This window comes from Aquarana catesbeiana, linkage group LG06 (assembly GCF_042186555.1).
Source record: "Aquarana catesbeiana isolate 2022-GZ linkage group LG06, ASM4218655v1, whole genome shotgun sequence".
NCBI lineage: Eukaryota > Metazoa > Chordata > Amphibia > Anura > Ranidae > Aquarana > Aquarana catesbeiana.
Genome location: NC_133329.1, coordinates 156,131,131 through 156,143,676, shown reverse-complemented (window position 1 = coordinate 156,143,676; position 12,546 = coordinate 156,131,131). Strand labels below are relative to the sequence as shown.

At 40.6% G+C, this 12,546-nt stretch overlaps 1 protein-coding gene across 15 annotated transcripts in view; it reads left to right on the top strand.

The window, feature by feature from the left end:
- The window catches only part of MRTFB (myocardin related transcription factor B), a 501,337-nt gene that overhangs the window by 438,418 nt on the left and 50,373 nt on the right, over positions 1-12,546 (top strand). For all 15 annotated transcript variants that reach the window (XM_073591089.1, XM_073591093.1, XM_073591099.1 and 12 more), the window contains 2 exons: positions 953-1,936; positions 9,136-9,285. In XM_073591089.1, the coding sequence (XP_073447190.1) occupies positions 953-1,936; positions 9,136-9,285 (1,134 nt within the window). The remainder of the gene's footprint in view (positions 1-952; positions 1,937-9,135; positions 9,286-12,546) is intronic.

Genomic DNA, 12,546 nt, shown 5'->3' with positions numbered 1-12,546 from the left:
AAACATGTGGGACATTGGTTTTGACGTGGTATTTGGTGATCTCCTATTGAGTTTCTTATTCAGCAGTGCCTAATAAGAATGTTTTTGTATTGAATGTTCGAACAGCATATGTAGTATGTTATATACTCTATGCCATAACCATTGGACCAGGGGGCATGTTTATAAAATATAGGCAAAGGTCCCTGATTCAAGCAGCCACGAAAGCAGTGTGGGGATTCATGTGTAACTCAGTTCCAGGTACTATCGAAGTGGTATTTTGTAGTTTGTTTCTATAGCACAGATGTTTGTGAGTATGATTTGGTAGCATTCCATGTTTGCACCTAGTCGTTGGCTTCCCATTTATGCATATACTTTGTGTTAAATAGACTAATAATGTAGTGAAAAAATGTCAAGGCAGTGCCATTGATCACATATCTCTTAAGTTTAAAATGTAACTAGTATCTCTTAGGCTGGCCATACATGGTCGAATTTGGAAAGAATTTCCTTTTGAATATCAGAAAATTCATACGTTTTGTGATCCAATGGTGCCACCATTGATTTTGAAATTTGGCCAACCAAGCCTTCATTTTCACCTCATGTCCTACAGAAAAGAAGTGGCTGGGAATCTTCTTTTCTTTCCAGGAATTTTCTTTTCTTGCGCATGCGCATTTCTTTTTTTATTACATTTCTCGCACGATTCTCCCATCATTGATTAGGAAATCATTAGTTTTTCAAAAAATTTCCAACATGTCCAATTACTCAAATTTGATTGCCGCACGAAAATCATCTGTTGCTGCAGCCCACTAATGGTGCGAAATACGAATGAAAATTCTTAGATAAGATTTTCGAAATTCGACCCATGTATGGCCTGCCTTATTTCTTTTTAGCTAAATGTCTAACAAATTTGCACGAGCATGCAAAGCATTTGTGTACAACTCATATTTTATTACTTTACTTTTGTTTGTTTTTTCAGGTTGCTGAACTTAAAATGGAATTGAAAATTAGAGGCCTGCCAGTATCTGGCACAAAAACAGATCTTATTGAACGTTTGAAGCCATACCAAGATTTAAATAATAATGGTGTAACTGCAAACACTTCAACAGTTGCCACCCCAGCAACCAGTGCTTCTACAGGTAGTGGTGCCACAGAAGATGCTACAATTACATTTACTGCAGCAACTTTTAGTAGTTCTGCTCAAAATATGAATATAGAGACAGCCTCATCTACAAATGGAAGCAGCCAAGCATCTGTGGATGCCATGAACTCCCCATTACCCATGTCTCCTACCCCTTCTGAACAATCCAACTTTAGCACTGAAGACACTAACATGACTGACACTTTTGCTGAAATTATGACCATGATGTCACCATCTCAGTTCATGAATGCTTCACCCATTAGAGTCGGTATTAATGAGGACAGCATAGGGGCTACCAGTGTTAGCACTACAAGCATGGACTTAGATGCTGCAGAAAAGGACCGGAAGCTTCAAGAAAAAGAAAAGCAGATCGAGGAGCTTAAGAGGAAGTTGGAACAGGAGCAGAAGCTTGTTGAAGTTTTGAAGATGCAGCTTGAAGTAGAAAAACGTGGCCAGCAACAGCCATGTTCTAAGATTTTGGTAAATGTGGATCAGAAGCACTTCACTGCTAATATTAAGGAGGAGAACTCTATGTCTGACTGCCAGAATTCTACTCCAGCTATTTTGAGTGGCCATTTGATAGGACAGCCCACAGTAACTACTGGAGGCCAGAGTATTCTTGCCAACAATGCTGTTGTCATCAAACATGAAGTTCCCAATCCTGAACATCAGAACATTATCCAGCAATTCTATGTGACTTCTCAAAGACCACAGCAAGCTGTGGTAGCTCAGTCTCAGGCACTGTTAACCACTCCAACCGCTCAGATTTTACTTCCTGTCTCTATCAAAACTACCAATGCAATGCAGTTGTCAGTAGTTCAGGTGTGTACTTTTTCCTTTCCTTTATGTATAGCAGTAATTTACTATTATATTGTAAGCAATTATGTTACTGCATAAAGTCAGTTCCTAAATTTTGTATTAGACACAAAGAAGAAGTAATATTTTTAAACTGCAGAATAAACACAGTTTAGTGGCATACATCATTTTCAGGGAAGAGCTATAAAAGTATCACCCTGTTCCCCTTTGTGTGAAATGCTATTAAATTAAAGGGAAAGTTCTACTTTTATAAAAAAAAAAAAGCAATGCAAACTTTTTTGCAGGTTTAAATATTTTTTTTTTACACTGGAGCCTCTAAAGCATTGCACCTGCGATTAGCAGACTGCAGGTGTAATGCCAGAATTCTGCAGACTCTCAGTACACTGTCTGCCTGTACCTCTCGTAGGGGCAGGCAGTTACTGAATTGCAGGAGAAAAGAATGGACTACGAGGACGCTCAACACCATCCATGCAGTTCATTAAGATCTAGAAGCAGTTCATTGAGAACTTCTACTAGAAATCTTTTTGTAAATTATGACAGCAGGTATGGGGAGAGGATCCCTGCCCACTGTCACAGGGAGGGGTTTCTGGGGCCCGAGGGGGGAGGATGCAGGAGTTGGAACGTTTTACATGTTCCACCCTAAAAACATGTAACATGTTCCAAAGATGAACTTGGCCTTTAAACTAATTGCGACAAGCTATAGTCAATCGGGTGTTTTAGTGTGCAAAGAATGTTCTCAGAAGCACGAAAAGCATATGCCAATAATTCTTATTCACTGGATAAATTAACTTTAGTTTAGAAAATGGTATTTGCATATCATCCCTTCCCTCACAAACCCCAAAAGATTTAGTTGTTTTTTTTTTCCTCCCAGCATTCAAGAAGTGAACAATGCCATGCAGATCATTACTTTGTCCCTGGGGTTATTTCATAGTATTGACTTCTGTTCTAGTATCTATACCATAATGACATAAAAACAAATAACAATTAAAACTTCACCAAAGTAATTAATGTATAAGTTATGACAATGCTGTTTTAAGCATTTATATGATGAGTAGCTTTGTTATTCTGTATACATTTTTATAGGAAGCTTGGTTAGCTCATCTCTCCTTTTTTTTTTTCTGTCACTCTCTGACTAATTCATAGCAAACTACGGTGGTATGGTATAGCCCAGAACAATACAGTTCTGAGGTTAGCTTTCATATGACTACCAACTTTGTATTTGTCTGTTAAAAATGTAATATTTGAGACCAAAACTCAGTGGTCTTATGCTGATGACATTCCTTAAAGAGGATGTAAACCCTGATGGGTTTTACTTCCTCTATCTTTCCCCTGCAAAGTAAAAGCATCGCATACTAGCCCTATATGTGGCACTTACCTGCAAACGAAGCCCGCTCCGTCCCCGCTGGTGGCCGCATCCATCTTCGCCCCTCTTCCTTCCGGGGCCACGGACTCCAGCTCTGTGACTGGCCCAAGTCGCATGACGTCACTCCCGTGCATGCACATGGGAGCCATCAGTCACGGCACTTGCTAGTGAAGAAACGGCATGGAGGGCCGTTTCTTTACAGCACAAGTGCCAATGATATCAGTGCACTGCAAGGTAAATATCTCCTAAACGGCGCATGTTTAGGAGATCTTTACAGTACCTATAGGTAAGCCTTATAGGCTTACCTATAGGTACAGGTTGCATAGAGGGGTTCACAACCACTTTAAATTGACAGTGTACAGTCGTCTTCTGATTTCCCAACAGCTGTGCAGTAAGTGAGCCTGCGTAAACAATCCATTCAATTCACATCTAATCAGGTAGGTAGACTCACATTACTGAGATGTTGGTAAATCTAAGGATGTTGTACAGTCATAGAACAGCATGTGTGGCCAGCTTTACCAGTGAGCTAAATGCTTAAAGCAGAGTTTTGCTTAAAAAAAAAAAAAAAAATTAAGTCAGCAACTACAAATACTGCAGCTGCTGACTTTTAATAATCGGACACTTACCTATCCCAGGGTCCAGCGATGCGGGGTAACGAAGCCCCACTCGTCTCCCCCTCCTTTCTGTGGCACCGACGTTGTCACTGTGGGTGCCCGGCTGTGGCTTCACAGCCTGGCATGCACTGCGCATGCGTGAGCCGTGCGGCACGCTGTGACTGGCCGGGCAATCATCTGGGACCTGTGACGTGTGACCAGGGGGGAGAGGTGAACTTCCAGCGCCCCCCGGAGGAAATGGGAGCTGGAACCCCTCTAAAAAGAGTGTTTCCGCTCCCTCCCAAAAAATGATATGCCAAATGTGGCATGTCAGGGTGTCACCTTCCCTTAAAGCGGAAGTTCCATTTTTGGGTGGAACTCCGCTTTAATGTAAAAGCCTATAAGCAGAGACCTTACCTGGTCTAAGTTTACTCCGATGTTTGAGGGGGACACCGTTATATTGGTTGCATTTTTTTCTCCAGTCACAAGAACAGTGAAGTCAGAATGCATGCTGCTCATTAGAATTGCTGAATGGTCTTGCCTTCAGCACAGATAGTGGTAAAACATATGTATTGGGCGGCACAGTGGTGTAGTGGATTGCAATTTCGCCTAGCTGGAGTTTGCATGTTCTCCCTGTGCCTGCGTGGGTTTCCCCCAGGTACTCTGGTTTCCTCCCACACTCCAAAGACATGCTGTGGTAGATTAATTGGATCCTGTCTAAATTGTCCCTAGTATGTATGAATGTGAATTAGGGACCTTAGATTGTAAGCTCCTTGAGGGTAGGGACTGATGTGAATGTACAATTTGTATGTAAAGCGCTGCGTAAATTGATGGCGCTATATAAGTACCTGAAATAAATAAATGTATGGGAAGGGGGGTCCTTGCCATGTTCTGACAATGTCTTATTAGGACCATTGTAACCAATGTCAATACACAGTACAGGCTGTATATTGCATAAACTACTGTGCAAAAGTTTCAGGCCGGTGTGACAAAAATGTTGTAGATTAAGAATGCTTTCAGTAATAGAAGTGTTAATTAGGTGTTTATTTTTTTTAGCATTTAACAAAATGGAAAGTAAAAGCAGAAGAGAAATCTAAATCTACACCTTTTTGTCTTCAAAACAGAATCATTTCCTCTAGGTACACTTGCACACAGTTTTTGAAGGAACTTGGTAGGTAGGTTGTTTCAAACATCTTGGAGAACTAACCACAGATCTGGCATCTGTGGTTATAGGCAGCCTCAAATCCTCCTTCTGTCTCCATGTTATTCCAGAAATATTTGATGTTGAGATTAGTGCTCTGTTGGGGCCAAAACACACTGAAGATGGTTCCTAATGACATTGGCTGTATGTTTAGGGTCGTTGTCCTGCTGCAGAAAAATTTTTGAGCCAATCACACACCTCCTTGATAGTATGGCATGATGTATAGGTATCTGCCTATATTTCTCAGCATTGAAGACACAATTGTTTGACCAAATCTCCAACTCAATTTGCAGAAATGCAGCCCCAAACTTGCAAGGAACCTTCACCATGCTTCATTGTTGCATTCAAAGACACTCTTATTGTACCGCTCTCCAGCCCTGAGGCAAACAAACTGCCTCCTGATACAGACAAATATTTCAAATTTTGACTCCTCAGTCCAGAGTATCTGTTGCCATTTTTCTGCACCCCAGCTCCTATGTTTTTGTACATAGTTGAGTCACTTAACCTTGTTTCCATATGGAAGGTATGGCTTTTTGGCCACATTTCTTATTTGAAGACTACTTTTGGCCAGACTTCTCTGGACAGTAGATGAGTGTACCTGGGTCCCACTGGTTTCCGCCGGTTCTGTGCTGATGGCACTGCTGGACATTTTCTGATGTCAAGGGAAGTAAGCATGATGTCTCATCTGGTGCTTTGTTTCCTTGGCCAACCGATTGCTTTTTCTTTGTGCTTCAAAAGTGCTTGAACAGCACATCTTGAAACCCCCAGTCTGCCTTGAAATCTTTGCCTGGGAGTGACCTTGCTGATGCAGTATAACTTCTTTGTATCTTGTTGCTGTGCTCATTCTTGTCATGATGTATGCCCTGTGACATAACCTGTCTTCCACAACCTCACCTTGGTAGCAGAATTTTGCTGTTCCTCACCCAGTTTTAAGCATCCTACACAGCTGTTTCAGTCAATGATGGTTTCAACCTACAATTGATGATCATTAGCACCTGCTTAATATAATTGATTAATCATACATCTGAATCTAATCCTACAAAATCCCTTTGTAGGAAACTTTGTGAAAGTTTAGAAAGTTTGCAAGTGTAAGAATTGATGCTGGTTTGAAGCCAAGGAGTAGTCACACCAAATATTGATTTGATTTAGATTTTTTTTCTGTTTGCTTCCTTTGCCTGCTGGGAGTCACGAGTCCAGAAAACGCATAAAAAATGCATCAAAGCTCTTTATTCAACAGGGCAGTGTAAAAGGGCCCTTGTTTATATATTTATTTCTGATTTACACTGAGAGGGAAAACCGTGTTTCAGCACCAAGTTTCTGTACACTTTAGTCAAACAGCACCTGATTCTCCATAGCTAAAGCAAACTCCTATGGCCCGTATATGAAACTGGTTAAATCTAAGAAGACTTTCCTACATATGTAGATTGATTTGCTGTTCCATAAAGGTTTGCACTCCTACATTTTTCGCTGATATTTATCCCATGAAAAAGGATTTTAAAAAGAAATGGTCTATTCTGATAGTGGACCCTGCCTTTTCTGTCCCTAATAAACACTTTAGAGTTTCTGTTGAGGATGTTCCCTTTGTTCATGATTCTGTTGATTTGGTCATTTTGAAGCCCTTTTAAATGACTTGTTTGCTCTTTTAGGTCCAGCCCTGCAGCCAGCTGTTGCTGCCATGTCTATTTTCCAGACTAATGCCATAAGAGACAATAGCTAAATCGACTAGATGCCTGAATAGAGCCCAGGAACCTTTCTTTGAAGACTTAGAACATTTACAGTTGATGTCTTTAGCCCAATTGTTTTGTGTTGAGATTCTTAAAAATGTAGTTTGACAAGTCTCGAGAATCTCTTATGGCTAAAAGCAAGCTTGGTATGCTGAACAAGCTTGTTAGAAACGTGATCTGTCAATGCCCTTTTGATGAATGCCTTTTTGGGAAAAAATCATAAAGGAAGTTACTGGAATTAATGTATTCCTACCCCACAGGGGTAGCCTAAACCTTCCACTCCTACGCTTCTACCCCACTTAAAGAAAGTGGTCCCACGTGTCAATCTCAAAGACAAGGATTAACGCTTTTCCTATTAAGCCTACCAAGCCTTCCCAGAAGCCTTCCTCAAAAGGAAGGGGTGCCCCCATCCGTGTGTGTGTGTGTGTGTGTGTGTGTGTGTGTGTGTGTGTGTGTGTGTGTGTGTGTGTGTGTGTGTGTGTGTGTGTGACACATGTTGGCATTTGCCCCACTCTGGATCTGAGATGTCCCAGACCACTGGCTCCAGATTTTTTCATGTTCAATATCTTTGGATGGAATCTAGAAGATCTGTTATTGCTTTCTTTAGAAGAAGGGGAATTTCTTGCATCATTAGACATACAATATATCTATCTTGAGTTTCCCATTTTTTCATCATATCAACGCTTTCTGCATTTGGATGTTGGAGACAAGCACTTTGTTTGCATCACTGCCATTCAAACTCTCCTGTGCACCCAAAGTGTTCACAAAAGTGCATTCCCTTCTCTGTGAACCCAGGGCATTCATGTCAAAGGTTACCTGGATGACACCTTGCTGAAGGATTCCTCAGTCAGGTTCTTGTCTGGCAATGTCCAAAGAACCATCCAATTCCTTCAAACTGGACATCCTGGTCTCTAGGTTCAACAACTGAAGAAATCTTGAGCTTAGACCAGGTATCTAGCCTTCACAGTAGATGCTCTGTTGATTGCTTTGACTAATTTCCAAATGGTTTATGCAATACCTCCATTAAAGATCTTAAAGAGGAGAAGAGAGTTTGATTCTCCTTGCACCAATTTGGCACGTGGTGCACGGACCTATTTTTCTGGTGGATGAGCTTTGCCCTCCACCAGACTTACTGGCCCAAGGCTCCCTGTTCCTTGCTGCTTTTCAGGCACTTGAAACCCAAGTGTAAAACTTGGAGATAGGGATATCTCTGCCTTACCTTTTTTGCCCTTTAGTAGTATCCCTATCATGTGTTTCAGTGATTCATTCAAGTGATTTATTTAGTGCACATTAAGGGGTCCAAGCATCCTCCTCTTCCATGATGGCATAGGGTGGGCCTTCTTCCTGGACTGAGTGGCACTTGTGTAACAATGTAATGTGTTTAGTACTGGAGTACTGTGAGCCCAGACTGCGTGATGATTCACCTCTGGGTGGGGGTTTCAATAAAGGGCTTGTCCCACAGTAAGAGTCCTGCACAGTGCACCTGCGGTTTTTGTAAGGGTTACCAATGCTTTCCTATAGATTTCTATTCGGTTTGGTGTTTTTGGTGCATTTTCTGAAAGCTCACCAAAGATGCAGCATGCAAAACTTGGTGCGCTTTCAGAAAATGCACCAAACACACCCTGATCTAATAGAAGTCTATGGGAAAGCGTGGGAAACCCACACGAAAACCGCGGCTACACTGCTGCGGGGAAACTGCACCAGAGCAGTGTAGAGGCACCCTCAATGGGCAGAATGATGCAACTGTCCTGCCCAAAGAGGACCGGTGGCGCTGGACCTCGAATGATATTGGAACAACGCTGGAGCATGGAGAGAAATATGTGTACATCCTTGGGTATTTTTTTAAATAAGGAAGGAGGGGGGGTTGTCACAGGAAAACAAAAGGAAACTTGGTGTTGCATTTTTAAACTTATAGAAAAAACTCCTGTGTGGGGCTTTTTTGAGCTGCTTAGATGGTTGGCTCTTGTAAAATAAGCCTGGCATTTTGTGCAGTTATCCAATTTCTTAACGATGTAATATGGCGTGTGTGTGCAAGTGAAAAGCCAACTGCTATGTTGTATCAGCAAGTTAGTTGCATTGAGCTTGGGATAGTTATTGATATTGTTCTGGTTTTCTTTATTAGTTTTCTTACGTCAATAAAATGCTCCAGGAAAATATAACAACCACATTACAATATAATCATCAAGATTTGTCAAAGGTGCCCCATGTTTGTCTTTAGCAAAGTAGATATTTTTTCATTTGAATATGACCCATGTTCTTTTATATATAAAAACAGCTGGTTTAAGCTGTCCGAGTTTAAAAAAATGTTTTTGTTTTGGGTCCAGCCACAACCAGCAAGCACAGCTCAGCCTCCTGTTCTTACCACAAGTGCTCCTGCGCTGGTCCAAGCACCTTCATCTCAGAAACCGTCTGCACCTGCAGCTCAAGACAAGTTCACAACACATGCGCTGAACAAGAACCAGCAAACAAGAAAGGTGAGTGATTCAACAGATGAGAGAATAAATGGAAAAATGGAGGAGCGGGTGGGGTAGGAGAAGGGTTGGAACCTCTGATGGATTTTCCTTTCAAGAGATTCTCTTCTTTTCCTAACCTTTGTTGATACAAACTGATTGAAAACTGCCTATACAGATAAGGAGCATATGTAGCTAAAAACAAACTGTGCAGCTCTGACAAAAGATGAATAAAGTCCTTGTTATAGGTGAAGGCCATTTACATTGGATGTAAAAAGTCTACACACCCCTGTTAAAATGTCAGGTGATGTAAAAAAAAAAAATGATACAAAGATAAATCATTTCAGAACTTTTTCCATCGTTTAATGTGACCTATATACTGTACAACTCAACTGAAAAACAAACTGAAATCTTTTAGGCACTTCTTTTTAGGTACTTTGAAGCACCTTTTGATTTTATTACATCACTCAGTCTTTTTGAGTATGAATCTATCAGCATGGCACATCTTGACTTGACAATATTTTCCAACTCTTCTTTGCAAAAACACTCCAAATTTGTCAGAATTATGTGGTTGCATAAACGTGCACACCCTCTTATAATTGGGGATGTAGCTGTGTTTAGAATTAAGCAATCGCTTTCAAACTCATGTTAAATAGGAGTCAGTACACGCCTGCCATCATTTAAAGTGCCTCTGATTAAATCCAAATAAAGTTCAGCTGTTCTAGTAGGTCTTGACTGACATTTTCTTAGTCGCATCCTACAACAAAAGCCATGGTCCGCAGAGAGCTTTCAAAGCATCAGAGGGATCTCATTGTTAAAAGGTATCAGTCAGGAGAAGGGTACAAAATAATTTACATAGTATTAGATATACCACGGAACACAGTGAGGACAGTCTCCAAGTGGAGAAAATATGGCACAACAGGGACATTACCAAGAACTAGACGTCCCTCCGAAATTGGTGAAAAGACAAGAAGAAAGCTGGTCAGGGAAGCTGCCAAGAGGCCTTCAGGAATATCTGGCAAGTACTGGCTGTGTGGTACATGTGACAACAGCCTCCCGTATTCTTCATATGTCTGGACTATGGGGTAGAGTGGCAAGGTGGGTGCCTTTTCTTATGAAGAAAAACATCCAAGCTCGGCTAAATTTTGCAAAAACGCATCTGAAGTCTCCCAAAAGCATGTGGAAAAATGTGGTATGGTTTAATGAAACCAAGTTTGAAGTTTTTGGCCATAATTCCAAAAGGTATGTTTGGTGCAAAAACACTGCACATTACCAAAAGAACACCATACCCACAGTGAAGCATGGTGGGGGCAGCATCATGCTTTGGGGCTGTTTTTCTTTAGCTGGAACAGGGGCCTTAGTTAAGGTAGAGGGAATTATGAACAGTTCCCAATACCAGTCATTATTGGCACAAAACCTTCAGACTTCTGCTAGGAAACTGAACATGAAGAACAACTTCATCTTTCAGTATGACAACGACACAAAGCATACATCCAAATCAACAAAGGAATGTCTTCACCAGAAGAAGATTAAAGTTTTGGAATGGCCCAGACCTGAATCAGATCAGGTGAAAATCTGTGGGGTTATTTGAAGAGGGCTGTGCACAGGAGATGCCCTAGCAATCTGACAAATTTGCAGTGTTTTTGCAAAGAAGAGTGGGCTAATATTGCCAAGTCAAGATGTGCCATGCTGATAGACTCGTACCCAAAAAGACTGAGTGCTGTAATAAAATCAAAAGGTGCTTCAAAGTATTAGTTTAAGGATGTGCACACTTATGCAACCATATTATTTTTTTTTTTTTTTGCTTTCCTCCACCTAAAAGATTTCAGTTTGTTGTTCAACTGAGTTGTACAGGTCGCATTAAAGGTGGAAAAAGTTCTGAAATGATTTAGCTTTGTCTCATTTTTTTATATCACAGAAATCTGCCATTTTAACAGGGGTGTGTAGACTTTCTATATCCACTATACATGCCTTACAAAGCCTGACTGAAATACTCCCAGTATGTTGCGAAGTGAGGCCTAGTCATCACTGCTTACCTCCACCATCAGGAGTAAGCTCTCAAATGTTGAGCTTGGAGCTACTGCATCAGAGAAGAGCAAGTGCATGTGAGGGGGTTTGAATCCGAGAAAGAGCTCACTCCTGTGAAGGTAGGCAGTGATGACTAGGCCTCACTTAGCAATGTCCTGAGAGTTTTCCAGTCAGCCTTCATAAGGTTTGTAAATGGCCTTCACCTATTACAAGGGTATTATTCATCTTTAGTCAGAGCTGCACAGTTTGTTTTAATCTACAAACATCCCTTACCTGCATAGACATATTTTTTTTTGTAAAGTTGAACTATCCTTTTAAGTAGAGTGACTTATGCAGCACTGGGTATATTACATGTCTATGTTTACCCACTAATATACAAATTCTTTACCAATATCTAAAGTATTTCCACTAAAGTGACATAAAATACAGTATCCCAAGATCTAATTTGGATTCACTCAATGTCCTCCTAATCGACTTGTTTTACGTCAAGAAATTTCTATTAGCCCTCTTGCACACTCATGCCAAAGTAATACCGCTCTAGGTGAGTGACTGACTCTCACATGTGAACTGGAACCCAGGGTGATGCACAGCGTTTCGTGCTAAATTCAGCGCTTACGCAAACCTCATATACACATACATCCCAAAATTATTTAACATATATAACGTATATATATATACATATGTGTATATATATGTGACACAAGCATGGTTTGGCAGTTAAACAACGAATAAATCAGAAATGCACTCCCACTACACTGAGAGCCTACACTCTTTACCCTCTCAAATTTACATGTCATATAGCAGACAAATCAAAAATCTCTTAATCTTGAACAGAACAAGCCACACATCTTCTCCAGCCCATCACCCGCCAACACAGATCCAGCAGCTTGAGCAGCAGTACTCAGGGGCATAAAAATGCTAAACGCGCTTAAGCACTAGGTGCATTTTAGCACTTCAGCGTTTATTTCAGTGGCCACTGGCCAGAATAAATTAAAAAACTCTAGCTAGTGAAATAAACACCCGTTTTTTTTTTTTATTTTTTTTTTTTTTAAAAAGCAGCTTAGATGAGTTTTTAATGTTAATCTTCTTCTGTCAGGAGAAACCGCATTTACAATAAACCAGTGTGCATGAGGCCTAATTGATGACTGATTTTAAATGTATAGTCTCTTACCGATGAAGAGGTGCTACTGTACTGTGTATTCGTGGTATGTATATATATATATATATATATATATATATATATAAATAATCAAAGCT